General features: G+C 40.2%; 3 protein-coding genes across 3 annotated transcripts; 2 read left to right on the top strand and 1 right to left on the bottom strand.

Annotated features, from left to right (window-relative positions):
• Positions 1–384: 384 nt before the first annotated feature.
• On the top strand, positions 385–2,200 carry LOC129770211 (probable phenylalanine--tRNA ligase, mitochondrial). The gene is made up of 3 exons (XM_055772906.1): positions 385–914; positions 972–1,712; positions 1,771–2,200. The coding sequence occupies exons 1-3, from the start codon at positions 486–488 to the stop codon at positions 1,936–1,938; spliced, it is 1,338 nt and encodes a 445-aa protein (XP_055628881.1). The 5' UTR covers positions 385–485; the 3' UTR covers positions 1,939–2,200.
• A 16,173-nt stretch (positions 2,201–18,373) lies between these two features.
• On the top strand, positions 18,374–21,778 carry LOC129765731 (death-associated protein 1). Its single transcript, XM_055766151.1, has 3 exons — positions 18,374–18,687; positions 18,944–19,032; positions 21,246–21,778. Exons 1-3 carry the CDS (start codon positions 18,642–18,644, stop codon positions 21,402–21,404), a joined length of 294 nt encoding a protein of 97 aa, XP_055622126.1. The 5' UTR covers positions 18,374–18,641; the 3' UTR covers positions 21,405–21,778.
• Positions 21,779–25,517: 3,739 nt separating this feature from the next.
• Positions 25,518–27,285, bottom strand: LOC129767488 (probable enoyl-CoA hydratase, mitochondrial). The gene is made up of 2 exons (XM_055768457.1): positions 26,900–27,285; positions 25,518–26,466 (listed from the first exon to the last, which is right to left on the bottom strand). Exons 1-2 carry the CDS (start codon positions 26,997–26,999, stop codon positions 25,676–25,678), a joined length of 891 nt encoding a protein of 296 aa, XP_055624432.1. The 5' UTR covers positions 27,000–27,285; the 3' UTR covers positions 25,518–25,675.
• Positions 27,286–27,912: the final 627 nt, after the last annotated feature.

Raw genomic sequence — 27,912 nt, forward strand, 5'->3', positions numbered from 1 at the left:
AACTTGCATTGAATTTTGATTTTGTGTAGTAGTACTACCCACCATATGGGGTCGTTTCTAAATAAGTGAGTTATCTGAGAAGTTCTGAGACAGTGAATTATATTTATATCAAGGCGCCTAGAAGTAGATCCTAAGGTGGGCTAATGTGCAAAAACCACTCTGCAGCCATCTTGGAAATCTACTGTGTTTTGTTTGTAAACAAAACACAATACGCTTGTGCAAAAGCTCGCTCGTGATCAGTCTGTCTCTTTCACGCTTCAAGCAAATAATTCCCCTTCTGCTTTCTTCCGTACTGTTTTCATATACCGCTCCCTTAACCAACTTAGTGACGAAACGGTCTCACCTAGTACCATAGACCCGTCTTGATTTATATGATGAATTTGACATTTCCTCTCATATGTTTGTTTTGATTCAACAGAAATTATGAAATGTATCCACCGTATCCACTATTTGTAAGCTAGAGTGCTTCTGTTTTAACCGGAGCAATGATCTTCAAAAATATACACAAATTTCGCCCGGCAGTTCACCTGCATTCGGCGAAAACGCGTCTCGTAAGCAGCCAGGCAAATATTAGCGAGAAAAGCATCGATCTGTACAGCCAGAGATACGAGCGCGATGAATGGACAAATATCACCCCGAAAATTGTGTCACACTTTGATAGGAATCTACATCTGCAGTTGAATCATCCACTATCAATTATCCGGAAAAAGATTGTCAACTACTTTTATAGTGCCTATCGGAGTCCACGGGGTAATCCACTGTTCAGTGTTTATGACAACTTTAGTCCGGTGGTATCAGTTGAGCAGAATTTCGATAACTTGCTCATTCCGAAGGAACATCCAAGTCGAGCGAAGAGCGATTGTTATTATGTCAATAGGAATTATCTTTTGCGTGCGCACACCACTGCCCATCAGGTAAAACAAAAGAAACTGTTGAAGTAATTCAGTTCATGTGTAATTAGCTGATTTCAGACTGAACTCATCCAAGCCGGTCTAGATAATTTTCTAGTGGTAGGAGATGTATATCGCCGCGATGAGATTGATGCCACCCATTATCCGGTATTCCACCAGATGGACGGTGTTAGAATTATCCATCAAGACAAGCTTTTCGAAAGAACGCCTGAACTGAAGGTATTTGAAACGTCCTACAAAACCCACTTTAACAAAGATGCAAGCTCTCTTTCGAGTTGCATCGATCATCACAAGCAACCTTGCCACACACTGGAAGCAGTGAAACTGTGCGAGTACGAAATGAAACGGGTTCTTGGGGGAATTGTAAAGGATCTGTTCGGAGATAAAGTGGAGCATCGATGGGTCGAGACATATTTCCCCTTCACGCAGCCCTCGTGGGAATTGGAAATTTTCTTCAAAGGAAAGTGGTTAGAGATTCTCGGTTGTGGAATCAGTAAAAATGAGATCCTAGAAAAAGCAGGTGTTGATAACTCGATTGCATATGCCTTTGGAGTTGGGCTCGAACGACTAGCTATGGTATTATTCGATATACCGGATATTAGACTGTTCTGGAGCACTGACAGCGGCTTTTTAAACCAATTCAAGAATGGTGAAATTATTAAGTATAAGCAAATCTCCGCTCATCCGCAATGCACGAATGATCTTTCGTTTTGGCTGCCCGAACACCTAAACCTTGACAGCTTTGCAGCAAATGACTTCTACGACTTGGTGCGGACCGTTGGGGGAGATGTGATAGAACAGGTATTTTCTAATAATATATTAAATGTATTTTTATTTAACTTAACCACACCTCACTCAGGTAACGCTCATTGACCGCTTTAAACATCCAAAAACTGGTAAGTCCAGTCTTTGCTTCCGAATTGTGTACCGACACATGGAGCGAACCCTCACACAGGCAGAAGTTAATGATATTCATTCTAAAATTGCCGCTGAGTTGGTGAAGGATTTCAATGTAGTCATAAGATAAGCTGGAACCTGAGATCAACCCTCTAACCTACAATATCGACCTCACTCGCGGTAAATCGGTTTGCTCGAGCACTATAACATCAAGTTTGTCTAGTGGAATACTGACTGATCATAGGGTGAAATTACTTGATGCGTGACCGACCAGAGCATTTTAATTCGGTTCGCTCTTCGGGAAAGTAAGTCGTAAGTCGTAAGTGAATGGATTAGCAGATAAACGTACCTGTTCGATAAAAAAAAAGATCGAATGGAATTTTCGAAATGTAGGCTCTTATTTTGTTTGAATTGTTATCTTCGAAATTGAAAGTTACAAACAAATCTACATATCACAGCCGTGACATTTTCCACTTTATTCTGTGCCGCGAGAGAGGTGAGATAGCAAAGTTACGCTCGCCTTTATTGTGGAAGCCACATTACTTTTCAGATCCTATTTGATACCCGGGTTAATAACATACGAGGACATTACTTCAAATCACACCTAGTGACAAACTATAATCACGCCATTCGCCTACGGGAGCATCGTGACTTGAGCCATTTCACGACATTCGCCGCGCGGTACAAACGGATGTATCTGATTCAAGCTTCGCGCTGCTGCATACCAAAAACGAATAAAAAATTTCTTTCAAAAGTGGGTTTTTCGGTTACGTAAAATTCTAATGGAGTTGCTTAGTCTGCACTATTGAAATGATTTGCTGTAAACAGGGCCCGAAATGTTCGAAGATTCGCTTCGAGTAGCACTACTTCGGCATTTGCCGTCAACATAATTTTTTTTTTATTTAAATCGTTTATTTTTACAGGCTCAGTTACATAGGTTTAAAGGAGCCGAACTCCTTACTGTATTGTTACTAGTATATATACATTTTTCCTTAATTCTAATGTTAATAATATAGGAAACCGATTACTCGCGGTCAACTCGAGTTTAGAAGGGTGACATATTTTCTTCAGGAAAAGGAGGGGATATGAGGATATGTTGACATTGATCACACTCACACTCTCAATCACACTCTCAATCACACTCATCACACTCAATTCTTAAACCTATCTTATATCTAATATGTATTTACATTCCATCTTATTCTTAAGAAGGGATCCGATCTCTCACAAAGGAAAAGGAAAAGGAAAAACTAAGGGTATAAGGACAATCACACACGAAGATCGATAGCTTTAAGGAATACATATATTTGGGACATGTAATCAAGGTCTAACCGAGCCAACACGTCTCTCACCGGCACATTGGGCTGCCTTCCTCGGGCCCGAAGGGTGACTACTAAATTCGATCTGGCGACAAGATACAGCTCGCACGACCAAACAACGTGCTCGATGTCGTGGTAACCTTGGCCACAAACACAAAGATTGTTGTCGGCAAGATTAATACGAAAGAGTAGCGCATCTAACGAACAGTGATTGGACATGAGTCGGGAGAAGGTGCGAATAAAGTCCCGACTCAAGTCCAGACTTTTGAACCATGGTTTGAGGCTAACCTTAGGGATAATCGAGTGGAGCCACCGGCCCAATTCATCTTCGTTCCATTTGCGTTGCCAGTTAACTATGGTATTTTTGCGGACTAAAGAATAAAATTCATTGAAGGCGATTTGACGCTGATAAATATCGCCTTCAATTGCACCTACCTTTGCTAATGAGTCAGCCCTCTCATTACCCAGAATTGAGCAATGTGAAGGGACCCAGACAAAGGTAATGACATAACAGCGTCTGGATAAAGAACTCAAAATTTCTCGTATTCTCTCAAGGAAGTACGGCGAGTGCTTTTCCGGCCTCACTGAACGGATAGCTTCGACAGAGCTAAGACTATCCGTTACAATGTAATAGTGTTCAACAGGTCGTGAGGCGACGCTGTCCAGCGCCCAGTGTATCGCTGCCAATTCAGCAATATACACTGAGCAAGGATTCTGAAGACTGTGTGAGGTGCTAAAAAATTCGTTGAACACTCCAAATCCTGTGGACTCATTCATAGAGGACCCATCAGTAAAGTACATATTATCACAATTGATATCCCCATACTTTGCATCGAAGATCGTTGGAACGATCCTCGATCGAAGATAATCTGATGTTCCATGGATATCCTGCTTCATGGACAGATCAAAATGCACAGAGGAATTGATGTAGTCAGGAAAACAAACACGGTTGGGAATATACGAAGAAGGATCAACCTGCATGGAGACGAATTCATGATATGAGCTCATGAATCCAGAATGAAAATTTAGCTCGATCAGCTGCTCAAAATTTCCGATCACCAATGGGTTCATAACCTTACACCGGATGAGGAACCGAAGAGATAATAAATTGAAGCGATCTTTTAGTGGGAGTAGGCCTGCCAAAACCTCGAGACTCATGGTATGCGTTGAGGGCATACATCCCAACGCGATACGGAGACAAAGATACTGAATTCGCTCGAGTTTAATGAGGTGTGTTTTGGCAGCTGATTGAAAACAGAAACTGCCATACTCCATCACTGAGAGAATAGTTGTTCGATACAACATTATAAGATCTTCGGGATGGGCTCCCCACCAGGTGCCGGTAATTGTACGGAGAAAGTTTATTCTTTGTTGACATTTTGACGTAGGACTACGTCTAACCGGAAGATATAGGGGGTGAAATGGAAATCTAGGCACTGAACAAGTAGGAAAAAATGCAAGATTTGGAACGCTTATAACTCGAGCATTTCTCAATAGATCGCAAAGGTTTTTGCATCAATTGATAGGAAATATATCTACGCATCTATCATAATGAATAACATTTCATTTTTCTTGAGATAAATAATTGAATAATTGTGAAATATCAAGCATTGTCAAAATGCACTATGTGCCCATTTTTGATTGGTCCATTTTGTGCTCCTCAAATCGTACCGACCAAAACGGGCAACCAGAGCAGCAGCGAAATAGAATGAAGCACGATTGGAAAGGAAAAAGAAAAAAAATGAACGAAACATTGGTCGCAGTCTCACACATGCGTAATTCTCGAGCCAGCCAGTCAGCTTAAAAATCCCCGCTCCGCTGCCGTAACGGTCATTCTCATTCAAACCGTACACCACATCGGTTCGCATCACAACACATCAACAAACCAACCCTAGCAGCCATGTCTGGACATGGTAAAGGAGGAAAATGAAGGGAAAGGCAAAATCCCGCTCGAACCTTGATCTGGAGTTCCCGCTCGTGTTGATCTGGAGTTCCCCGCAAGGGTAGCTAGGCCGAGCGCGTTAGTACCAGTGCACCAGTCCACCTAGAAAAACCGCATTCAGAACAGAACACATTCAGTTCGGTGGACATCAAGACAACAACAGGCAGTTGCAGCGAGTGGCGAATGGCAAACGCAATCGCAAAACGGCAGCAGGTAGCAGAAGAACAAAGTTTGTTCTTTGTGTTTGTGTTTGTTCTGCTTTGGTGGCAAATCCAGAACAAGGCGGCATCGAGGGCGTTCGAAATGGTTTTTTTTTCAAAATCACGAGTACAAAGTTTTCTAAATTGGAACCATTCCATAAAACAAGGCGCTTTTCAGGGCCATTAAACCTTCCAAAAAAGAGTTTAGGAAATACAGTTCAATGCTTTCTAAAACATTATCCAAAATAATAATAAAACACAAATTGATTTTTTCATAATTTGTTTGCCAGGATCTGATGAGTATGTGAATTTGGCATTTGTTCTGAGCTTATTGATAGTTGGGGACATTTAGTTCGATAGTTCGACATTTAGCTAATTGGACGGACATGTAATGCGACTTATTTAGTTGGACATTTTTGTAAACATAGAGATCCAAATTATGACCCCACATTGAAAGTCGACACTGTACCACTGTTATCGCAAATGTTCAATTACAGGTTAAAATCGCCTCCAATACGACACTGAGTGGCGCTTCGGCACGTCGCATTGAATGTAATTTACTGTACAACATGTCACAAAGCTGGATGGGAAGAAATTTTCCAACTGTGAAAGCTGTGGCGAGTGGCAACAAATCGCTAAACAGCAAGGTTTAGCCGAACAAGATGGGGATATCGAGTGATAACAAAACAATAAACTCTTTAGATTGAAAATAATTTTGTGATCCTGAAAAGGACCCTTTTTAGCCTGCATGTGAATCCAACGAGCGAACAAATCGTAATGAATGTATTTTTGACGTAGGACTACGTCTAACCGGAAGATATAGGGGGTGAAATGAAAATCTAGGCACTGAACAAGTAGGAAAAAATGCAAGATTTGGAACGCTTATAACTCGAGCATTTCTCAATAAATCGTAAAGGTGTTTGCATCAATTGATAGGAAATATATCTACGCATCTATCATAACGAATAACATTTCATTTTTCTTGAGATAAACAATTGAATAATTGTGAAATATCAAGCATTGTCCAAATGCACTATGTGCCCATTTTTGATTGGTCCATTTTGTGCTCCTCAAATCGTACCGACCAAAACGGGCAACCAGAGCAGCAGCGAAATAGAATGAAGCACGATTGGGAAGGAAAAAGAAAAAAAATGAACGAAACATTGGTCGCAGTCTCACACATGCGTAATTCTCGAGCCAGCCAGCTTCAAAATCCCCGCTCCGCTGCCGTAACGATCATTCTCATCCAAACCGTACACCACATCGTTTCGCATCACATCACATCAACAAACTAACACAAGCAGCCATGTCTGGACATGAGAAAGGAGGAAAAGTGAAGGGAAAGATAAAATCCCGCTCGAAACGTGTTGGTCTTTAGTTCCGCGTAGGTGTATTCGCCAATTGCTCCGCAAGGGTAGCTAGGCCGAGCGCGTTAGTACCAGTGCACCAGTCCACCTAGCCGCCGTTATATAGTTTCGGCCGCCGAAGTGATCGAGTTGGGTGGCAAAACAGTGAATGAGCTGATGACCACCTATGCATTCCCTATCACAGCCATCATTTTGATTGTACGATATGTACATACGCCAAAAGATGCCTGGCGTTGAACATTTAATAAGTACAAAGCCTTCAGAAAAAAAAAATCAAGAATCAACTATGAGATAGTGAGAAAAAATTGAGAAAGTTTGTAAAAAAAAGCAAAAACACAACAAAGGTTCTTTTCAGAACCCCCAACATGTTCATAAAGAGTAAACAGTAAACTAATCCATTTTTCAGGTAGATAGGTAGGTATTTACGTAGGAGAAGAAAAGAATACAATATATTTAAAATATATATTTAGCAAAAGCTGTCCCCTTTGTATAGTCCTACGTCACTCCGGTTATGTCCCCGACATTACCCACCTATCTTTTTTACTCAGATACCTAATATGGGCCCCCCAAGTACATTTAGAGTCGAACCAGACCCCAAGATACTTGAATGACATAGCATGAGTGATCGGTTTACCCAAAAGTTGAAGCTTTGGTTTTGCTGGTTTATGCTTCCTAGAAAAAACCACCATCTCTGTTTTCTCCGTGGAGAATTCGATCCCTAGCCCAATGGCCCAGGTTGAAAAATTGTTCAAAGTATCTTGTAAGGATTCTTGCAGGTCGGATTCGTTTGATCCTACGACAGACACCACTCCATCATCTGCAAGTTGTCTTAGGCTGCAATTTTGTGTAAGGCAATTGTCAATGTCGCTTACGTAGAAGTTGTACAAAAGGGGGCTTAAACATGAGCCCTGGGGGAGTCCCATGTAAGAGACCCGACTTACTGCCGAATCTCCGTGAGAAAAGTTCAAATGTTTCTCACAAAGCAAGTTATATAACATATTATTCAATAGAGGCGGCAGACCCCGAGATTGTAATTTGTCTGACAAAACCTCTATTGAAACAGAATCAAAGGCCCCCTTTATGTCCAAGAATACTGAAGCCATTTGTTTTTTTTCGGCGTAAGCCAGTTGAATTTCTGAAGAAAGCAACGCAAGACAATCATTCGTCCCCTTGCCCCTGCGGAACCCATATTGTGTATCTGAGAGTAGGCCATTCGTTTCAACCCATCGATCAAGGCGAAACAAGATAATTTTCTCCAACAATTTCCGTATACAAGACAGCATTGCTATTGGGCGGTACGAATTGAAGTCGGACGCGGGTTTTCCGGGTTTTTGAATAGCTATAACTCGTACTTGTCTCCAATCATCTGGAACAATATTATGCTCCAGAAACCGATTGAATAAATTCAACAAGCGATGTTTCGCCACATCAGGGAGATTTTTCAGCAAGTTGAACTTAATTCTATCCGATCCCGGAGCAGAATTGTTACATGAAAGGAGAGCAAGAGAGAATTCTACCATCGAAAACTCGGAATCAAGATCGCACCTATCTTGTGGTATATCTCGAATAATTCTTTGCACTGGAGCGGAATCGGGACAAACCTTTCGTGCAAAATTAAAAATCCATCGATGTGAATATTCCTCGCTTTCATTGGATGAAGAGCGATTTCTCATGTTTCGAGCCACTTTCCATAATTTTTTCATTGACGTTTCTCGTGACAAACCTCCCACGAAATTTCGCCAATAAGCACGTTTTTTCCCTTTGATCAAGTTTTTAAATTGATTTTCAAGGTCCAAATACTTCTGAAAATTTTCAGGGGTTCCACGTTTCCGAAAAGCTTTAAATGCATTCGATTTATCTCCATAAAGCTTGGAACACTGGCCATCCCACCATGGATTGGGAGGCCTTCGACGAATAGTGGAACCTGGGATGGGTTTCGTTTGAGCGCGAACCGCGCTGTCATAGATCAAACGAGAAATGAAGTTATACTCCTCCAATGGAGGCAAACCATCTCTGGAATTGATGGCTAGAGCAATCGCGTCCGCATATTTTTTCCAGTCAATGTGTCTTGTGAGGTCGTATGCCATGTTTATTGATTCAGAAGAATTCAACCCATTGGTGATAGAAATTTTGATTGGCAAGTGGTCACTACCGTTGGGATCCTGGATTACATTCCACTTGCAATCTAACGATAGTGAATTCGAGCAAAGCGAGAGGTCAAGAGCACTTGGTTTAGCAGGAGGTTTAGGTACACGTGTTGTTTCCCCAGTGTTCAAAACGGTCATATTGAAGCTGTTACAAAGGTCATATATCAACGATGAACGATTGTCGTCGTACTGTTCCCCCCAGGCAGTTCCGTGAGAGTTGAAGTCTCCCAATATTAATCGTGGCTCAGGAAGGAGTGAGCACATGTCAACAAGTTGCTTGCGGCTAACCGCAGCTCTCGGAGGCCAATACAAGCTGACTATACAGAGGTCTTTGCCTCTGATGTTTGCATGACAAGCAACAGCTTCGATCCCTCCAGTAGGTGGAAGGTCAATTCTAAAAAATGAGTGACACTTATTGATCCCCAATAGTACCCCTCCGTATCTGTCATCACGGTCCAAGCGTATTATATTAAAATCGTGGAAAGAGAGATCATTTTGAGAAGAGAGCCAGGTTTCGGATAGAGCAAAAACATCACAATTGAGTTTATGAATTAGAAATTTGAATGTATCCAATTTAGGGATAAGACTACGACAATTCCACTGTAAAACAGTGATATCTCCGACCTCTCTATTTAAATTAGACATCAAGAGAGATAATCATTGCAAGGAGGGGCCATGTTTGCATCAATTGCTGCAAAATTGTCTTTAGTACTGGAAGCATTGCGGTGACAATGGTTCTGATGGAGTCGGAAACATTAAAACACGTGAAGATTTGATCCACAAGGTCAGACAACTTTATAAATCCCGATTGGGAAGTTGAACTTGACGGAAAAACAGGGACAGTTGGGGTTTTTGATGTCCCCTCGAGTGCTGGGTCGTTCGAAGGTGAACTATTACCACGGAGGCCAGGAGGGACCTGATTTTGCTTATCCGCTGCACTCGATTTTTTGGGCAAGCTAACAGGGGGTATCACCGGAGGGACTTGTCCTTGAACTTTGGGAGTGGTCACATTTTTGCGCCGGGGATTCCCTTGAGAAATAAACGGCGTGCCCCCGTTAGCTGTATCCGCTTCCATTTCGTCAACTGGCAAAGTAGCGAAGACATTGTGTGTATTGATTGGTTGTTGTTCTTGAGCCAGTGGAGAAGCGCCCTTCAAAATTTCTGCGAAAGTGCGTTTAGAGCGTTCCCTCAAAGAGCGCTTCTGTTTCTCCCAGCGAGCCTTGTATGTTTCACAAGCTGAGAGCACGTGTGGGGATCCCCCGCAATATGGACACTTATGCTCAGTCGCACTGCAGGATTTCCCCTCATGTTGTTCTCCGCAAGTGGCACATCGTTCTTTATTGGCACAATAAGCAGCCGTGTGACCAACTGACTTGCACTTTAGACAAGTCATTGGCTTTGGAATAAAAAGTCGCACGGCTAACCTCAATTTATCTACCATCACGTAGTCAGGGAGAGCTGAACCAGCGAAGGTGACTCGAAACGAGTTGGACGGCGTAAATTTCTTTTCTTCTCCTTCATGGGAGACTGTTCCGAGCTGGCGGCAACCCAAGATCTTAACAGTCGTCGAGGGCAGTTTTTTAAAACGGCCGGTACCTTCACTCGTAATGTATTCGCACGTCAAGCCCGTTTCGGTTATCACACCCTCAATTTCGACTATGTGAGAGGGTATGTAGACCCGATACTCAATTGTAAAATGCTGATCGACAACAATCTTGTTTGCGTCTTTTCGATCATTCACGACAACTCGCAATTTGTTTGGTCTAACCTTCGAAATTTCCGAAACGGAGGTATACCTTGCCAGATCTTTCGCGATCTGCATGACTCTCAACGCCTTTCCATTTGGCTTAGGCCTGAAGAAAACAACCCAGGGACCAGTTCCGGGCGCATCTTCTGGATAGACCTTTACACGGGGAGTGGGAATAACAGGGGGGGAAGGCGAGGACGGGGATTGAGAGTGGGAAGGCGAAGGTTGAGAAGGAGCGGGAAGAACAGAGGGAGAAGACGAGGTTGAAGGTAGAGTGGGATCGTTAAGGGCAGATGGGAGATTTGCTAGTTTTTTGGAGGGAGGCTTGGTAGGGTTAGCTGACTCGTCCCCAGAAGAAGTATCTTCCGTATTTGGAACACGTTTGAGTGACTTTTTTTTATCTGTTAGGAGGGAACTAGAGTCAGAGACCTCCATATCCGAAGGTCCCCCACTCTCTGCCATTTTAAATTTTCACTTATATTCTAAGTATTTTTTTAAACAATATTTCACAATAAAATAATTCACAAAAACAAAAAAAAAAAAAAACTTATAATTATTAAATATTTTCTCTCAGTATATTCAATCTTATTCACCTATGAACGCACTCCAGTGCAGATGAACGGGAGCGTGCTGAAAGCTCGTTGGTGGTGGGAATGTGCCTACGACACCACTGCACACAGTCGTCGGTGAAAGCTTACCCGCACTGTCACTGTTGGCACGATGACTCGGCGAAATCTCCAATGTCGGCGAAGCAGCGACAAAACAAAAACCAATGCTTGGCTTTCCGAGGATGAAAGCCTTTATCCACTTGCAGGCAGGGCACTTCACTCACTATCCAGATAGTGAAATGAACTCTTCAGCGGCAAAAAAACAACAATCACGCGGTAACCGATAACGGAACTTGGACGCGACTTTCCTTCGTCTGGTTACTTCGGGCAATCGGCGAAGAATGTCAACATAATTTGAATTGACTAAAAAATAAAGCAAACGAGATTGCACGAGAAAACACTCCTCCTCAATGATGCTGGTTCGATGTCTCGGTTGTATCTTTGACTCCGATGGCAGTCCGGTGTCTGTCTAGCTTCACACAGCCTAACGGCTTCGTCATGATGTCGACCTCTATGCGCTCGGTTGACAAGTAACGCAGATCAATGATTTGCTGCTGGTGTAAATCTTTCGTGAAGGCGTACTTGGTATCTATCTGTTTAAAACGTCTCTCAAGGCGCTGGAATTCGACAATCCTTATTCACGACTGGTTACCTTCTTATACTACAGTAGGTTCCGCTTGAGCTTGCTGTAAGTCGTTCAGTAGTTTTCGGAAACACTTCAGCTGCTGACATCCGTCCGCCAACACTACGAATTCGGTCTCCGTCGAAGAGAGGGTGATACACGATTGCTTCCGTGTTCCCCAGTCGACAAGACAAGCCACCGAACTTCAGCAGAAATCAGGAATGCGATTTTCTGTCTCCTTCGTCGCCGGCCAAATCGACGTCCACGATACCCTCCATCTCGCCGCATCTGGATTTCAGGTACAGACGATAGTTCTTTTGACGTAGGATTACGTCTTTCGGGAACATATTGGGGTACAAATTGAAAATCGAAAATCGAGCAAATCGTGAAAATTGTTCAATTTCATACGTTTATTACTCAGTCATTTCATGATGGATTGATGAAATTTTTGCGTCAATCGATTTCGGCACTAAATAAATTTTTGTTTATATTTAATTAAATAATATATGTCATGAAACTAACTATCGAACAATTGAAAAATCTCAATCCCTATACTAACGGAAAAACCCACTTCTGATTGGTCGAAATTGACTACATATGCGGCAGTTCCCTAACAGAGACATCTAAACCAAGCTGCCTGAGGTAGAGATGGGCAAAACAGTTCACTTTGATGAACGGTTCACTCATTAACCGTTCATCTAAGTGAATCAGTTCTTTTGAACCGTTCTTTCGCTCTTTCGTTCGGCGGTATTAAGAATAACATAGAATGTTAACAGGAACCCAACATCAATAGACAGCTATTAATTGATATCGTTGGATTGGATAGTGTACGTATGGGATTTATATTTTCGAAATTTAGTGGGGAAAGATAAGCTGCTTCTTTAAAAGTCGCAAACTGTATGTGAAAATATGTTTATCGATCGACAAAAGTTTATGTAATAATTTGATGCGCACAACATATGTGCAATTTTTCATATTCTCTTTTTGGACAACACACAGGTTCCATGTAAGATCATATTTTATAATTTTCATTCAGGCAAAAAAATCAGCAGCGATTTTCACTAACAATCAATCATACAAACAATCACGATAACACGTACACGCAATAGGCCAAACAATGAATTGAAAGCAACGAAAAAACTTTTTTCTCAACATGCCCTCACTATAATATTTTATGTTCACCTAATCCATGAATCGCCCCAGCTTCCCCCAGATTTTTTCTGATAATCAGAAAGTATATGATTGTTACATGAAATTGAAAATATATTACATGAAATTGAAAATATATAGTTTTGCTTTTAAAACTACGAAAATCTAATTTAATAAACCATGAGTTACATGCATTCTGCTCATAAATGACAAATCGTTTTATTTTCCTTACAAGCGTTCTCGTTATATTTATCCATTCCGTCCAGCGCAAATCAGTTCAGCTGCACTAGTTTGTTCGCAAACAGTTCGTTCCCAAACAGTTCACTCTCAATCAGTTCTTTGCCATACAGTTCACTCGTAAACAGTTCGTTCACAAACAGTTCACTCTCCAACAGTTCACTCTCAAACAGTTCACTCGCAAACCGTTCTTACGGAATCAGTTCGTTCACAAACAGTTCACTCGCAAACCGTTCTTACGGAATCAGTTCGTTCCGTTCGTTCACAAACCGTTCGCTCGCAATCAGTTCGCAAACTACCGTTCTTTAAAAAAGAACGACCGCTCGTTCACTCTTTTCGGCGAACTAGTTCTTTCGTACCGTTCGTGAACGGTTTGCCCATCTCTAGCCTAAGGGAAATTGGCATTGCAAATACATGAGAGTAGGGGGAGCTTTTGTTCCCACCGAAATGTGTTCCCTAACAGAGACATCAAAACCAAGGTGCCCGGGGGAAATCGGCATTGTAAATATATGAAAATCGGAAGCATTTTATATTGCAAATAAGGTGAGTGATACGATTAATTCTAGTAAATCAAATTTTAGATTTGCAACTTTAATGTTGGTTGCTTCGTAAAATTTCATATCAATTATCGATCGCCTATTGTGAAAAATTAAGCACAAGTATAAGTGTACAATTGTGTATGGAAGCAGTTGTGCTAAAAAATGACTTGATATATGAAACGATTTATTTCAATTTTCATAAATGAAAACCAAGGTGTGCTCCCGCTCGAGAACGGGTCCTTCCCTTTAAGCTGTCTATTTTGTTGTGTTTATTTTCAGCCAAGGAAATTTTGCGTTAAAAATTGAAAAGTGAAGAAATATTCGAAAAAGTGATTTCGTATATGCTCTACATGTAGTATTATGCGTTGTTAGTCCAATTAAAATTCGCTTTTGGTTGAATCAACACTCTGAAAGTAAAAATTATAAAAGAAAATTACCTTTCCCATTTCAGATATGTTTTCTCTATATTAAAGTAACATGTTTTTACTGATGAGAGAAATTGATAATTGTGTTTGGTATTTTTTTTCTTTATTTCATCCATACATTACACAGGAAGCATCTCGTCAAGGGTCACAAAGGACAGTTTTCATCATATTTCATTCCACTTCGGCATATTCTATCTGATACGCACCATCCAACGACTGTTTACCATATTTCTGTCATCATTACTGTCATCATCACTCGGTAAACACTGGTGGAGTGAATAAACAATACTCAACAATCAAACAAAACGGCCCTTTTCAGGGCCACCAAATCATTATCAAAGAGTTTAACGATGAAATTCTTCAAACATATTCAAAATAAACAGATAGGCCAACGGAATCCTACGTCAACTACGCGGTCGTGTCTCGGACACAACCCTCCTGTGGCTTTTTAGTCTTCAGATATCGAAAGACCCACTTGGCTTGGGTCCAGTCGCGGTTTTTTGGGTTTGTAACTTTTCTGCCCAGCAGTGAAACGGATACGCAAATGTCCGGCCGAATGTTGACCGAAACGTAAAGCAAACAGCCTACCAGACTGCGGAATGACGTGTTTGTAGGCAATGCACACTCCTTTTGCTTGAGGTACCCGGGATAAATCGGCACTTTCAATGGCTTGGCTTCATCGTGTCCAATCGTCGAATCAGCTTTTCAATGTAACTTGTTTGATCGAGAGTGTAGTGGTCAGCGTCCCTCGTCACGTGAATCCCCAAGAAGTGTTTGAGTTCACCTAAACAGGAAAACTTGAACTGTTGACGAATCTCGTCAAAATCTTCCTCGGAGTTGCAAACGACGACAATATCGTCCACGTATATGAGGATATAGATCAACTTTCTGTCATGGTTGCGGAAATACAGACACGTGTCGGCAACAACCTGGTGGAAGCTCATGGACTTGAAAGCTCCATTAATTTCTATTTCCATGCTTGAGTCCGTAAATGCTGCGCAAACCATGCCATCGCGTCAGTCGAAGCCAGCGGGTACTTGATATCTAGGTGCTTGACTACCATCTGCTGCTTACTGGTCAAAACGAGGACTGTTCGAAGAATCATATGACGTACAACGGGAGCGAACATCTCGTCGTAGTCTTGGCCGAATTTCTGTGCGAATTCTTAGGCGACTAGTTGTGCCTCGTGCCGCGCTATTCGTCCGTGTTCGTCTTATTTCTTCTTGGACGTCAACTTACAACCTACCCTCTTTCGACCTGGAGGCAGTTGTACGAGCTCCCAAGTACCATTTTCTTTGAGAGTTTTCTGCAGCCTCCGGTTGTGCTTCGGGTTCGTTCGGGATTTTTTCGTGGCAGAAAATCAAACGCCACCTCCTCACCTTGATTGCTCGCTGTCGCCTCAACCATTGAAATGGTGTCCGGCGGTTCTCGATGAACTTGACGTCGCGGCTCACGTGGATTTTCCGTGAATGACCGTGTCGAGGAAATGATAGGCTTTATGTTCATTCGAATAGTCAACAAAAATCCATTTCTGTGCGGTGACGATCTACTTCTTCCTCTCTGTCTTTGGAAAGGGGGCCCAAGCTGTGCAACCGAAGATTCACAGGTGGTCGACCTTGGGCTTTACACCGTTCCAAAGTTCGTTTGGTGTAACGTCGAAAAAATTATTTATTTTTAGAAATTATTGATTTTTTCTGATATCCGGTATCAGGCCGGATACTAAGTCACCATGCGGTATCCGGCCGGATAGCAAATATTGTCCGGATAGCGGATAGCGGATAGCTACCGGATATACGCTTCATCTCTAATTTTAATACGCTCAGCTGCGAGCAGTACTTGTTACTAGTTGGAATTCATCGAGACTAGTAGCTCATAATGCAGATTTTCTTCTAGTCTGACCAGACCCAGAGAACCTGCTTCGGGGTTATATTCACTTGGCCAATATTTGTTTAACTCAACATTATTGTGAATGATTTGCTCTTCACAATTTGCTACAAATATGTATTTTTGGGCTCCCTTGGCCGAGTGGTTAGCGTCACACATTATCATGCTGTGGGTTCGAGTTCGACTTGCACTGAGGTCACGTGAATTCTAGAGCTTTACACTCCTGAATACATTCAGGGGGTGTTCTTCGGCATAGAAATCTCAACTAAGTATTACTAATAAAAATGACGCAAATAATACCTACGTTGAGAAGCCAAAAGTTCCACTGGGAACATTAGTGCCATCCAAGTCAAGTCATCCATTTTAGTTGCGTTTATGAAACGAATCGTAGATTGAGATGCGTTCTTTCATATGTTTTTCGCTAAAATAAACCCTTATTCCGGAATCCGGTCAAATTTGAAATTAGCACAATATTGCGTTCATTCATCTGATCGAGTCAAATCCAATCGGGTTGTGCAAATGTTGCATCCTTGCAACCCACTAGAAGTGTATTACAAAAATTACCAGATATCAATAAAGAAAAACATCATTGCAAGAAACAGATCTCCACAGGCACTCAATGAAGAATTTGTTGTTCGTTTCAATTTTCGGAAAACCTTGGGAGCTCTCGGAAAATAAAAAAGAAGCCGTTTTGTCATCAAGAACAGAAGCTGAATCGAAACCTGCACATGAGTCGTGATTTTTATACTACAAAAAATCCAACATTCTTTATGTCTTTATCCTGACGAAATACCTGGTCCTCTATTACCGTTTGGAATAAATTGATCGATGCCAGTTCATGCGCGTTTGTTTCAGAATATACATCACCGGGAAGAAGTCCAGCCATATGAAAGAATATGGATGTCTGACCGGGCAGCACTCTCAAGCATCTCAGTCTTTTTATTGTTGAATACAGAATATTCAGGGTGGGCTTAAAAATATCTTGTAAATATAGAGTAGATTTCATTGAATTTAGTTTTACTTAAAAATATAATTACATGTCCACGTGGACATTATCTAAACCCCCTCCCACCTCACCGTGGACAAGCGTGGACTGGTGGTACGCCCCGTCGGGAACGTGTAAAATATATGCAATTGCAACACATGAAATTAGAGCTCGGTAAGAGATCATCTCGATTTACAAAATACGAAACTTTGCTCGGTGTGATAGCGATAATGATTGTATCGACTTCTCGGTTCGATTTACAGCCCAATGTCGCCTTCTTCGACGTTAGAGTATTCCTATTGTTCGCATGTTCACCAATTGGACCATACACAGCGGGACAGTTGATATGAGGCTCCCATTGTTGTGTTGTTAATAGCACCAATTACCGATGCAGTAGACCGTAATGTGAGCGCTAAGGGATTGGACTACCGACACATGATGATTGTTGCGTGGATGTAGTAGCTAGAATAACATACTTATTTTTGTAATCGGAGGTGGCAATTTTTCATATTTCATATCTTCTGCTTCTGCTTCTGGATAATAAACAAATAAACAATAGAAATTTCAACTGGGAATTAATCAAGAAAAATTACTCATGCTTGATCTAAAGTTATTTCATGTGGCCGTCTCACCCCTAGTGGTGGCCAACTATTACCCGGAATGATTTTAGTAGCACCATTTTCGTATCTTTTTTTATTTATCATATAACATTATGAAATAAGAAGTAAACATTCTGAAAATCAACGTGATTGTGAAAAACATCTTGAAGATCGATGCTGACATGAAGAAATGCTTCAGTTTTGCATACAATGTGTTTGATTGTATTCTAAGCTGCGCTTTTGATACATCATGGATAAAGCATATCCTCCACCTTGTGTGTATTGCCCGACATCTGTATGTCAAGTGAGAAGTGAATTTGTACGCGTCGGATTTCCTGGAAAATCATCTGTGAATTTTAATACGAGCGTGCATGTGTTAGTGGGTTTTGGAAGAAAACATCTGTGAACATTTTACGTCGCGTCAATATATGAAGAATTAAACATACTTTTTGATTTTAGAAATTGCGCAGTAAACATCAGTCGATATCAATCTGCGTAACAAACAATTTAGCTTAATAATAACATTGGCGCATACTCAACCATAAACCATACCATAAATTAAAATTTACCTTTTCATAACCTATAATGAAACGATTTTCCATTCCAAAAAATCATTTTTTAAAATGAAAATAAAATTCTTGTTTCATGCACTACTTTTATCATGAGAGAAACAAAATGTTTAACGTTATCCATAGTTCAATATTAAATTTCAGATCGATTTTTTTTCATAAGCGTTTGGATTTTGATCTATCGCGTTCATCAATACTATCGACGGACCTCCACCACTGCGTTCTACGTTTCGTATATTCGGTGACTTTGGTTCCAACTCATAACAAAACTTACTGCGAGTCACATTGGGTTGTGGGAGAAGTGAAGTTGTAGGCAACGTAAATATTTATATTGATTAATAATCGTCCCGACTTGTCGTCGTGGAGGTTTTTCCATACATTAGCAGAGCATTCAACAGAATTATCGTGTCGTAGTGTGGTGCAACCTGTAGTCACTGAGGGCCTTTTACTATTTGTGTTTTCATCGAGTAATTATATTTTCCTGAGAAGGAAAAATGGCTGATGATGATAAAGGTTTGGTTGCTGGACATCCTCCCGCGGGTAAGTCGTTCAACACACGAACGAGATTGAACAAAGGCGATACTGGATAACTTTGGAAACATGGCAGACTGAAAAACAAATGTGACCCTGAGGTGGATCTTCAAGTTCAGTTTTCTACTTTTCTCATTTCACATTGTGTAGTTCGCAATGCGATTCATCGGGTACCGTGTATGCCTTTCTAAAATACACCATAAAAAGGAAAAAAAAACGAGCACTTCTATTCCGTCGCTGTAATTCGTTTTCTTTTTTGTTTTAGTTAAAGCCGGTGGAATGCGAATTGTGCAACACAAGACACCCAATCCAGAACGTCCAGCTAAAGACCCTGTTGAGGTGATTGGCTTATCGGTAAGCTTCTCAGTCATTTGCAATACATTCATAACAAATGTTCTGGAGTGATTATTTTTTTCGACACCTATACACTAATTTGGCTACTCTACAAAGTTTCTTATCATATTGAACTGATAAACTTTTTCTCGAATCAAAAGAGATGTATGTTTCATGTATGAGATGTATTTTCTTTTTATTTATTTTTGAAAGTACTTGCGCATACGGTCTCAGAGACCGAGAATCGATAATTTTGTTTCGAGGAGGCTGAATGAAGTTGAAGAAAAAATATTTTCTTAAGTTTTTTCGATCAATTATATATTTTTCTTCAAATAAATACCATTACCATAGCAATACAGGTCGGACTCGATTATCCGGAGTATTTTATTTTTGATTTTTGGAAATTTTGAATAATTTGTATAATCAATATTGAATAGCCAATGTGGGTATCAAATGAAAGGGCTGGACTAGTAGAACACAGTTATCTATGAAAAATGGCTGCCACCACAAGATGGCGATGATGAATATTTTTTCACAACCACATCAATATGGATATCAAATTTGAGGGCTGGACTAGTGGAAAACATTTATTTATGAAAAATGCAAATCCAGGATGGCGGCCACTACAAAAGGGCGGATTACATATTTTCTCAGAACCCCATCAATATGAACATCAAATCAAGTAGCAGTTAGTAGTTATCACATCCGTTCTGTCTTAAATCTAGTACAATGATGAGACTAAAATAAAATCGTGGGGTATATGATGAAACAACCAACTGTGAATAATGGAAATCTAACGTTTATTTCTTACCTAATTTTCTTCGGAATATTTTCATGGTGTACTGTATTCTATTAGTCAGATAATTTCATTTGATAACGATATTGAGGGGATTGCAAGAAATACATAGCCGGCCATTTTGTGGCGGCGACCTTTTTGAATTTATGTTGTTCATAATGTAGTGCATCCTCCAAGTCAAGCCATTCAGCCATTTTTTAGCGGCGGCCAAATTGAATTTTTCAAGATCATGGAATACGCAGTTTTATAATGGCAGTAGAATTAAAGGCATGTTCCAAATTTTAGATCAATCAGTGTTCAGGAACGGGGTCAAATACCAATTAATGTGGAACAATCCTACAAACACTCAAACATACATACAAACAGGGCAAGCTGCATGAAACTATTAAAAAGTAATTGTTTATTTGGGAACTGTGGCCATCTTGGATTTGGATTTTCCATGATCTACGGTGTTCTACCAGTCGAGCACTTTCATTTGATACCCATATTGATGAGGTTTTGGAAAAAATATATATATGGCGCCATTTTGTAGTGGCGGCCATTTTGCATTTGCATTTTTCATAAATAACTGTTCTACTCAATCCCTTTCATTTGATATACATATTGATGGGGTTCTGAGAAAATGTGTAATCCGCCATTTTGTATCGGTCGCCATCTTGTATTTACATTTTTCATAAATAACTGCGTTCTACTAATTAAGCCCTTTCATTTGATACCCACATTGAAGCGGTTTTGAGAGAATATGTAATCCGCCATTTTGTAGCAGTCTCCATCTTTAATTTACATTTTCCATAAATAACTGTATTCTACTGGTCAAGCCCTTTCGGTACCCATATTGATGGGGTTTTGGGAAAACCCATATCGATAGGATTTTGAGAAAATATGTTCATAATCCGCCATTTTATACCGGCCGCCATCTTGGATTTTCAAGATCATGGAATACGCAGTTTTATAATGACACCAGAGATAAAGATGTGTTCCAATAATCAGATCAAACGGTCAACAGGAAGGGGGTTACATTTCTATTAATGTGGGACAAAACTACAGACAAAGTTACAAAGTCACAAACATACAAACGAGTCCAAGCTAGATAAAACCGTTTGATAGATAAGTCCAAATCATAATTATATTAAGTTTACCGAGAGAAAATTCGTTTTTTTATGATTCGATTATCCGGAGTGAAAAAAAAATCACACGCACAGTCTCTGACACCGTGCACGAGTATACGAGTTATGATTTTGGGCGCGACCACAGGAGAGTTAATCGATAAATGCATTTATTTCAAAAGTCTGCAATGAATAACTTTTTGTTTTATTTTTGGAAAATTACAATTTAGTGACACAATTGTCCGGCAATTTTATAACTGAGGCTCAAGATACGAAGGACACTTATTCAATGACACATATAACATTTATAAACATGTTTTATTTTTCGCTAGAATCCATCCCCAAATGTGAACACTGGGGAGGTGGTCCAGAGTGCCGCCGCCAGCAAGCAAGAGCATTCGATAGAGGCTAGTCAGGTAGCTCACGCCCCGAAGCCACCGGTGCCAGTTCCTCAACGCACAATCAACAACATTCAGCAACCCCGGAAGTGAATGAACGAAGTGAAAACGACCGCATAACTGTATATTATCTCAGATGTTTCGTTTTATGTATTGTTGAACGCATCATCTAATGCATGTGGCTAACGATAACACAGACAAGGTCTGTTTCAATATAAAGTTTTTTTTTGTAAAGGCCATAAGACCTTTTATTCACATATTTTCTATTAATAAAATTTGACATTTTTCTATAAAAATGGTTGCGGGATTTATGGGCAAAATTATCTTTAAAGCTATTTCTCAAAATTTCCTTATGAATTATATAAAAAATACTTAAGAAGTAGATTTTAACACTTGTGTTATTGAAAAAAAAAAATTGTACTGGGAAATGTCATGAAATGAAATAAACAAAAAAAAAACTAATGAAATTGTTCTGATGTATTTGTCTTCATTTTTAATGCTTATTGAAAATCTCTTAACAGATCTTTTCATTTGAGGTGGTATTCAGTGAATTCATTTTTTGACGTAGGACTACGTCTAACCGGAAGATATAGGGGGTGAAACGGAAATCTAGGCACTGAACAAGTAGGAAAAAATGCAAGATTTGGAACGCTTATAACTCGAGCATTTCTCAATAGATCGCAAAGGTTTTTGCATCAATTGATAGGAAATATATCTACGCATCTATCATAACGTATAACATTTCATTTTTCTTGAGATAAATAATTGAATAATTGTGAAATATCAAGCATTGTCAAAATGCACTATGTGCCCATTTTTGATTGGTCCATTTTGTGCTCCTCAAATCGTACCGACCAAAACGGGCAACCAGAGCAGCAGCGAAATAGAATGAAGCACGATTGGAAAGGAAAAAGAAAAAAATGAACGAAACATTGGTCGCAGTCTCACACATGCGTTATTCTCGAGCCAGCCAGTAAGCTTAAAAATCCCCGCTCCGCTGCCGTAACGATCATTCTCATTCAAACTGTTCACCACATCGGTTCGCATCACAACACATCAACAAACCAACCCAAGCAGCCATGTCTGGACATGGTAAAGGAGGAAAAGTGAAGGGAAAGGCAAAATCCCGCTCGAACCGTGTTGATCTGGAGTTCCCCGCAAGGGTAGCTAGGCCGAGCGCGTTAGTACCAGTGCACCAGTCCACCTAGCCGACGTTATATAGTTTCGACCGCCGAAGTGATCGAGTTAGCTGGCAAAGCTGCTCGCGACGATAAGAAAACCCGCATTCGGAACAGAACACATTCGGTTCGGTGGACATCAAGACAACAGGCAGTTGCAGCGAGTGGCGAGTGGCAAACGCAATCGCAAAACGGCAGCTGGTAGCAGAAGAAAAAAGTTTGTTCTTTATACAAACTGCTTTGGTGGCAATCCAGAACAAGGCGGCATCGAGGGCGTTCGAAATGGTTTTTTTTCAAAACCACGAGTACTAAGTTTTCTAAATTGGAACCATTACATAAAACAAGGCGCTTTTCAGGGCCATTAAACCTTCCAAAAAAGAGTTTAGGAAATACAGTTCAATGCTTTCTAAAACATTATCCAAAATAATAATAAAACACAAATTGATTTTTTCATCATTTGTTTGCCAGGATCAGATGAGTATGTGAATTTGGCAGTTGTTCTAAGCTTATTGATTTTCACCAATTCTTAAATTGCTTCTAGATTGAAAGTACAGTAATTTACACTTATCTCGACATTTAGCTAATTGGACGGACCTGTAATGCGACATATTTAGTCGGACAACATAGAGTTCGGGGTCCAAATTATTACCCCACATTGAAAGTCGACACTGTACCACTGTCATCGCAAATGTTCAATTACAGGTTAAAATTACCTCCAATCCGATACTGAGTGGTGGTAATGCGACGTGCCATTGAATGTAATTTACTGTAAAATATGTCACAAGCTGGATGGGAAGAAATTTTCCAACTGTGAAAGCTGTGGCGAGTGGCAAATGCAATCGCTAAACAGAAAGGTTTAACCGAACAAGATGGGGATATCGAGTGATAACAAAACAAAAAACTCTTTAATTGAAGATAATTTTGTGATCTTGAAAAGGACCCTTTTTAGCCTGCATGTGAATCCAACGAGCGAACAAATCGTAATGAATGTATTTTTTTGTCATCACTCCCTTTTAACGCTCATTCGTTCGTCTCGTTGGACTCGCCCCTCTGGCTGAGTCTGCCGATTTGTCCCTATCCTGTGAGTGTGTACCGCTAGAGTATAAAACACGCGGACCCCAAAAAAATATCTTATTTTCTTTCAAACCGTAAACCCGTGTGGTTGTACGGCATCGGCATCGTGAACGTAACAAAGAAGGACAAGTTAAGGGAAAGGCAAAGTCTCACTCGAACCGTGCAGATCTCCAGTTCCCTGTTGGTCGCATTCACTGATTGCTCCGCAAGGGTAACTAGACCGAACGGATTGGTGCCGGAGCACCAGTATACCTAACAGCGATTATAGATTTTCGGCCGTCGGAGTGGTCGAGTTGGGTTGCAAAGCTGCTCACGACAATTAGAAAACCCGCATCAAGAACAGAGCAGCTTCGGTTCGGCGCTCATCAAAGCAACAATTAGTTTCAGTGAGTGGCAAAGTGTTTCTCCGGCACGTCGCATTAAATGTAATTTACTGAACAATATGTCACAAGCTGGATGGGAAGAAGTTTTCCAACTGTGAAAGCTGTGGCGAGTGGCAAACGCAATAGCTAAACAGGAAGGTTTAACCGAAAAAGATGGGAATATCGAGTGATAACAAAAACACAACACCAAAGGTTCTTTTCAGAACCATCAACATATTCATAAAGAGTAAACAGTAAACTAATCCATTTTTCAGGTAGATAGGTAGGTATTCGCGTAGGAGAAGATAATAAAACAATATATTTAAATATATATTTTACAAAAGCTGTCCCCTTTGTATAGTCCTACGTCACTTCGGTTATGTCCCCGACATTACCCACCCGTCTTTTTTGTTGAGTGCAGATCTTTGCCCACTCCGGAATATGATTGATCACAGCAGATGCCGATTCATCTTCACTCTGGATCTCAGATTCACGTTTAGTCGGAAGCGCAATACAAAATCTTTTTTGCCATAGTTCGGAGAATTTTCAGAGGGTATTGGAGGCGTAGTAAAATACTTTATTGTTTTTTAAATCCTTATCGATCATTCTGCAATTTGTGGACGTATGTCTGCTCTCAGCCACCACAGCAAGGAATCATACTAAATACTTTATCCAATTACATGCAATAATTTACACTTCTTTTGTACGAATTTTAATGTCTAGTGAATTTGATCACGAATTAATACGCAGTTTCTATGGATAATAGATAACGGTACTCGATGTAAACAAAAGGTTATTAGCGTGCAGAGATGAGAGGATCATAGGACATTATGACGACTAGTGGTGCATGGATTATCTTACGCAAATGTAAATAATAAATCCTAGGAATTGATGAAATTCCAACACTTTGAAAAATTCTGCATGAAAAACTATACAGACATTTTTATTCTAACACTAACTGTTCTCGAGTTAGAAAAAGATATATAGAAAATTATATTTGATGAAAAAACCATATTCATAATAATAACCATAATATATATCATAAAAACTTAACCATTGAGGAATTCTCGCGTAACTTTTGGAAAGGTCCTATGTACCATTCACATCAACTCGAGAAAAACGGAGTTGAAGATCGGAATATTGTTACGCGAATTGTTTCAAAAGGAATCAATCTTTATCACTACTTTTACCACTAACAGTCAATAATAACTCTGAAAAACCAATCGCAACTGTTGTCATGTGATTTTGGTTTGAAATTGCAAGCCTTTGAGCGAAAAATGTTACATTGGGCGTTTTTACTGACCGCTTTGTACATTGGTAATATAACGTTGCACGATGAGAATTTGAAAATAAATACTGAACAACGATCCAAATACTTGCACTTCGTGCTAAAAGCAGATCATTAGTTTTATAACTCGTTGAATTGAACTAAAAACGATATCAATACCCGAAAATGACAAAAACTCAAAATGACCGATTTCGTGTTGTATTGGTTGCTTTGTTACTTCGGACGTATCGAGCGTCAGAAGGTCATTAAATGATATCCCCCTATCGTGTTTTTGTTGTGATATAAAAAAGAATATGAAAATTAATTTAATTAAAAAAAACTTCTTTTTTATTATTACAATAAATCAATCATTTTAAGGATTAATAAATGCATTGTATAAATCTGCTCATCCAATGACTGATCAGCACATTATATCCTGAGTTACAATAATGACAATGGCTGAAACATATACACAGGCAGGATTTATTCACTTGTAAACTTCGGAGCACGCTTTTCAATGAAGGCAGACATACCCTCGAGACGATCCTTGGTCGAGAAGGTGGCATGAAAGTGACGTCTTTCGAACTTCAATCCTTCGTTAAGTGTAGTTTCATAGGCTGTGTTGACGGCTTCTTTGCATAACTGCACAATCAGAGGCGAGAAGGTAGAAATCTTCTCTCCCAACTTGATGGCTTCGTCGACAACTTTATCAGCTGGGAATACCTTACTAACCAGGCCAGACCGTTCAGCTTCCTCCGCAGTAATCATGTTACCGGTCAGGCACATTTCCATTGCCTTGGACTTGCCCATAACGCGTGTTGTGCGTTGAGTGCCTCCAGCACCAGGTATTGTTCCTAGGGCAATCTCCGGTTGACCGAATTTGGCCTTATCCCCAGCGTAGATGATGTCACACATCATGGCAAACTCGCACCCTCCGCCCAAAGCGTAACCATTAACAGCAGCGATCACTGGCTTCTGAGCCTGAGCGACACGGGTCCAGTGGCTCAAGAAATTGCCAGTGATACACTTGGCGTAGGTGTTAGGCTGCATTTCCTTTATGTCGGCACCAGCAGCGAAGGCTTTTTCACTTCCAGTAATAACTATCGCCCCAACGCTGTCATCACGTTCAAAGCGTTCCAGTGCCTGACTAACTTCGTTCATCAATCCATTGCACAGCGCATTCAAGGCTTTCGGGCGGTTTAACGTAATCAGTGCTACGTTTTTCTTCTCGCCGACTAGCTCAGTCTTAATGAATTCCAGGGACTGGGTCGATGCTATAAAAATAAAGACCAGTAATGTTAATTTGTAGTAAATTATTTTTATTGTGTTTTCAACAGTAATGCAATCTTTTTTCGCTTTTTTCAAACGAGTAAATCAAACGTACTAAAATGACCAACACGAACATGAACGTTTCATTCCCGGCAATTGATTGACGGAATGTTCTTACTCACTAATTGAAAACAAAATACTTTCAGTGTTTTCTGTTCGTAGTTACAGTAGTGATAAACAGAAGGAAACGCGAACAACCTGTTGAGCACTTTGAACTCTAGTTACGTAACCGGCTAAGTTAAATATATTGAACTGACTAACAACGCTAGCAAGTCGTCTTTAGGTAGTGAAAAACATAATATTAAATCTCTGCAATCTGCTTACGCAAAAAGCCAATTTGTATTCAGCCATGCTTATAGTTGAGTTTCGAAAACATACCGGCGCAATAGAATCGTACATGATTCGCGTGAACTGCCTTAACCAGGTTGCTGGAACGGGAAGTAAAAATCCTTGCGATGGTCGCCATTTCGAGTTTCATCCAATTCTGTGTTCCAGAAGATTCAGACCAACACACTGGGAACGAATGAGCAGACTGAAATTATGTGACTGCCGCGTAGCGATCGTTCACAATTCAATGAAATAAACTTTGGCACGACCGGCTTTTCACACACAACACACGTATACGAATCGCAAATATTCTGTTTCGGACAGGAGATACATGTTTGAGAGGAAATATAAAAAATGCAAAACTACATGAATGCTTGGTTGGGAGCAGAGCGAAAAGAATAATAGAAGAGAATTGATAATTCAATAAAAAAAAAGTTGATAAGAAACGAATGATACGCAAAAACCGGCCTTCAGCGTTTGTTTATATGCGTAGAACACTAGGGTTGATCTTTAACTTTTCAAGAACAGAGGCAACAATTGATGAATTTACGTTGGATTTACAACCAGATGGCGCAGCGAGTAAAATGAGGATGTTCTGTTTTTTTGGCATCAAATTCGTTCAAATTTTCTAGACAAATCAGAATTTATCTTCAAATTTCCCGGTTTCATGTATTCTTTCCACGCTGAAAAGGTTAGAAAATCATCATTTTACAATGTGCTATATATTTTACGAGGAATGGCTTGTTATAAGTATTGTAACTTTAATTTTTTTTAACTGAGTAAACGATGAATAGGGTGTTTAAAAGAAAATGATGATAAGATAACCAGGTGTATGACACGATTATCGCTATCTCACTCTACCTACCGTCACCGCCTATCTCACTATCCCTCTGCTGTAAAAGTTCATCATCGACATCACGATATGTCAGATGGTGGTAAATTGGTAATTCGCGATAACGTCGACGTCTGGTGGCGACTTCAAGTTTGAGTCATAATTTGGGTCCCAAAATCGTTAGTGTAATCTCTACCAGATTAGAAGACACGAAGCCGGTTTTCAAATTATA

This window comes from Toxorhynchites rutilus, chromosome 2 (assembly GCF_029784135.1).
Source record: "Toxorhynchites rutilus septentrionalis strain SRP chromosome 2, ASM2978413v1, whole genome shotgun sequence".
In the NCBI taxonomy this organism is placed as follows: Eukaryota; Metazoa; Arthropoda; class Insecta; order Diptera; family Culicidae; genus Toxorhynchites; species Toxorhynchites rutilus.

Bases quoted from the DNA above. Each gene is read 5' to 3' on its own strand.
- LOC129770211 (XM_055772906.1), top strand. From the start codon at position 486: ATGATCTTCAAAAATATACACAAATTTCGCCCGGCAGTTCACCTGCAT. The intron at 915-971 runs GTAAAACAAAAG...AGCTGATTTCAG, and splicing joins CGCACACCACTGCCCATCAG to ACTGAACTCATCCAAGCCGG. The intron at 1,713-1,770 runs GTATTTTCTAAT...CACCTCACTCAG, and splicing joins GGGGAGATGTGATAGAACAG to GTAACGCTCATTGACCGCTT.
- LOC129765731 (XM_055766151.1), top strand. From the start codon at position 18,642: ATGGCTGATGATGATAAAGGTTTGGTTGCTGGACATCCTCCCGCGG. The intron at 18,688-18,943 runs GTAAGTCGTTCA...TTTTTGTTTTAG, and splicing joins TGCTGGACATCCTCCCGCGG to TTAAAGCCGGTGGAATGCGA. The intron at 19,033-21,245 runs GTAAGCTTCTCA...ATTTTTCGCTAG, and splicing joins TTGAGGTGATTGGCTTATCG to AATCCATCCCCAAATGTGAA.
- LOC129767488 (XM_055768457.1), bottom strand. From the start codon at position 26,999: ATGAAACTCGAAATGGCGACCATCGCAAGGATTTTTACTTCCCGTTCC. The intron at 26,467-26,899 runs GTATGTTTTCGA...TTATTTTTATAG, and splicing joins TGTACGATTCTATTGCGCCG to CATCGACCCAGTCCCTGGAA.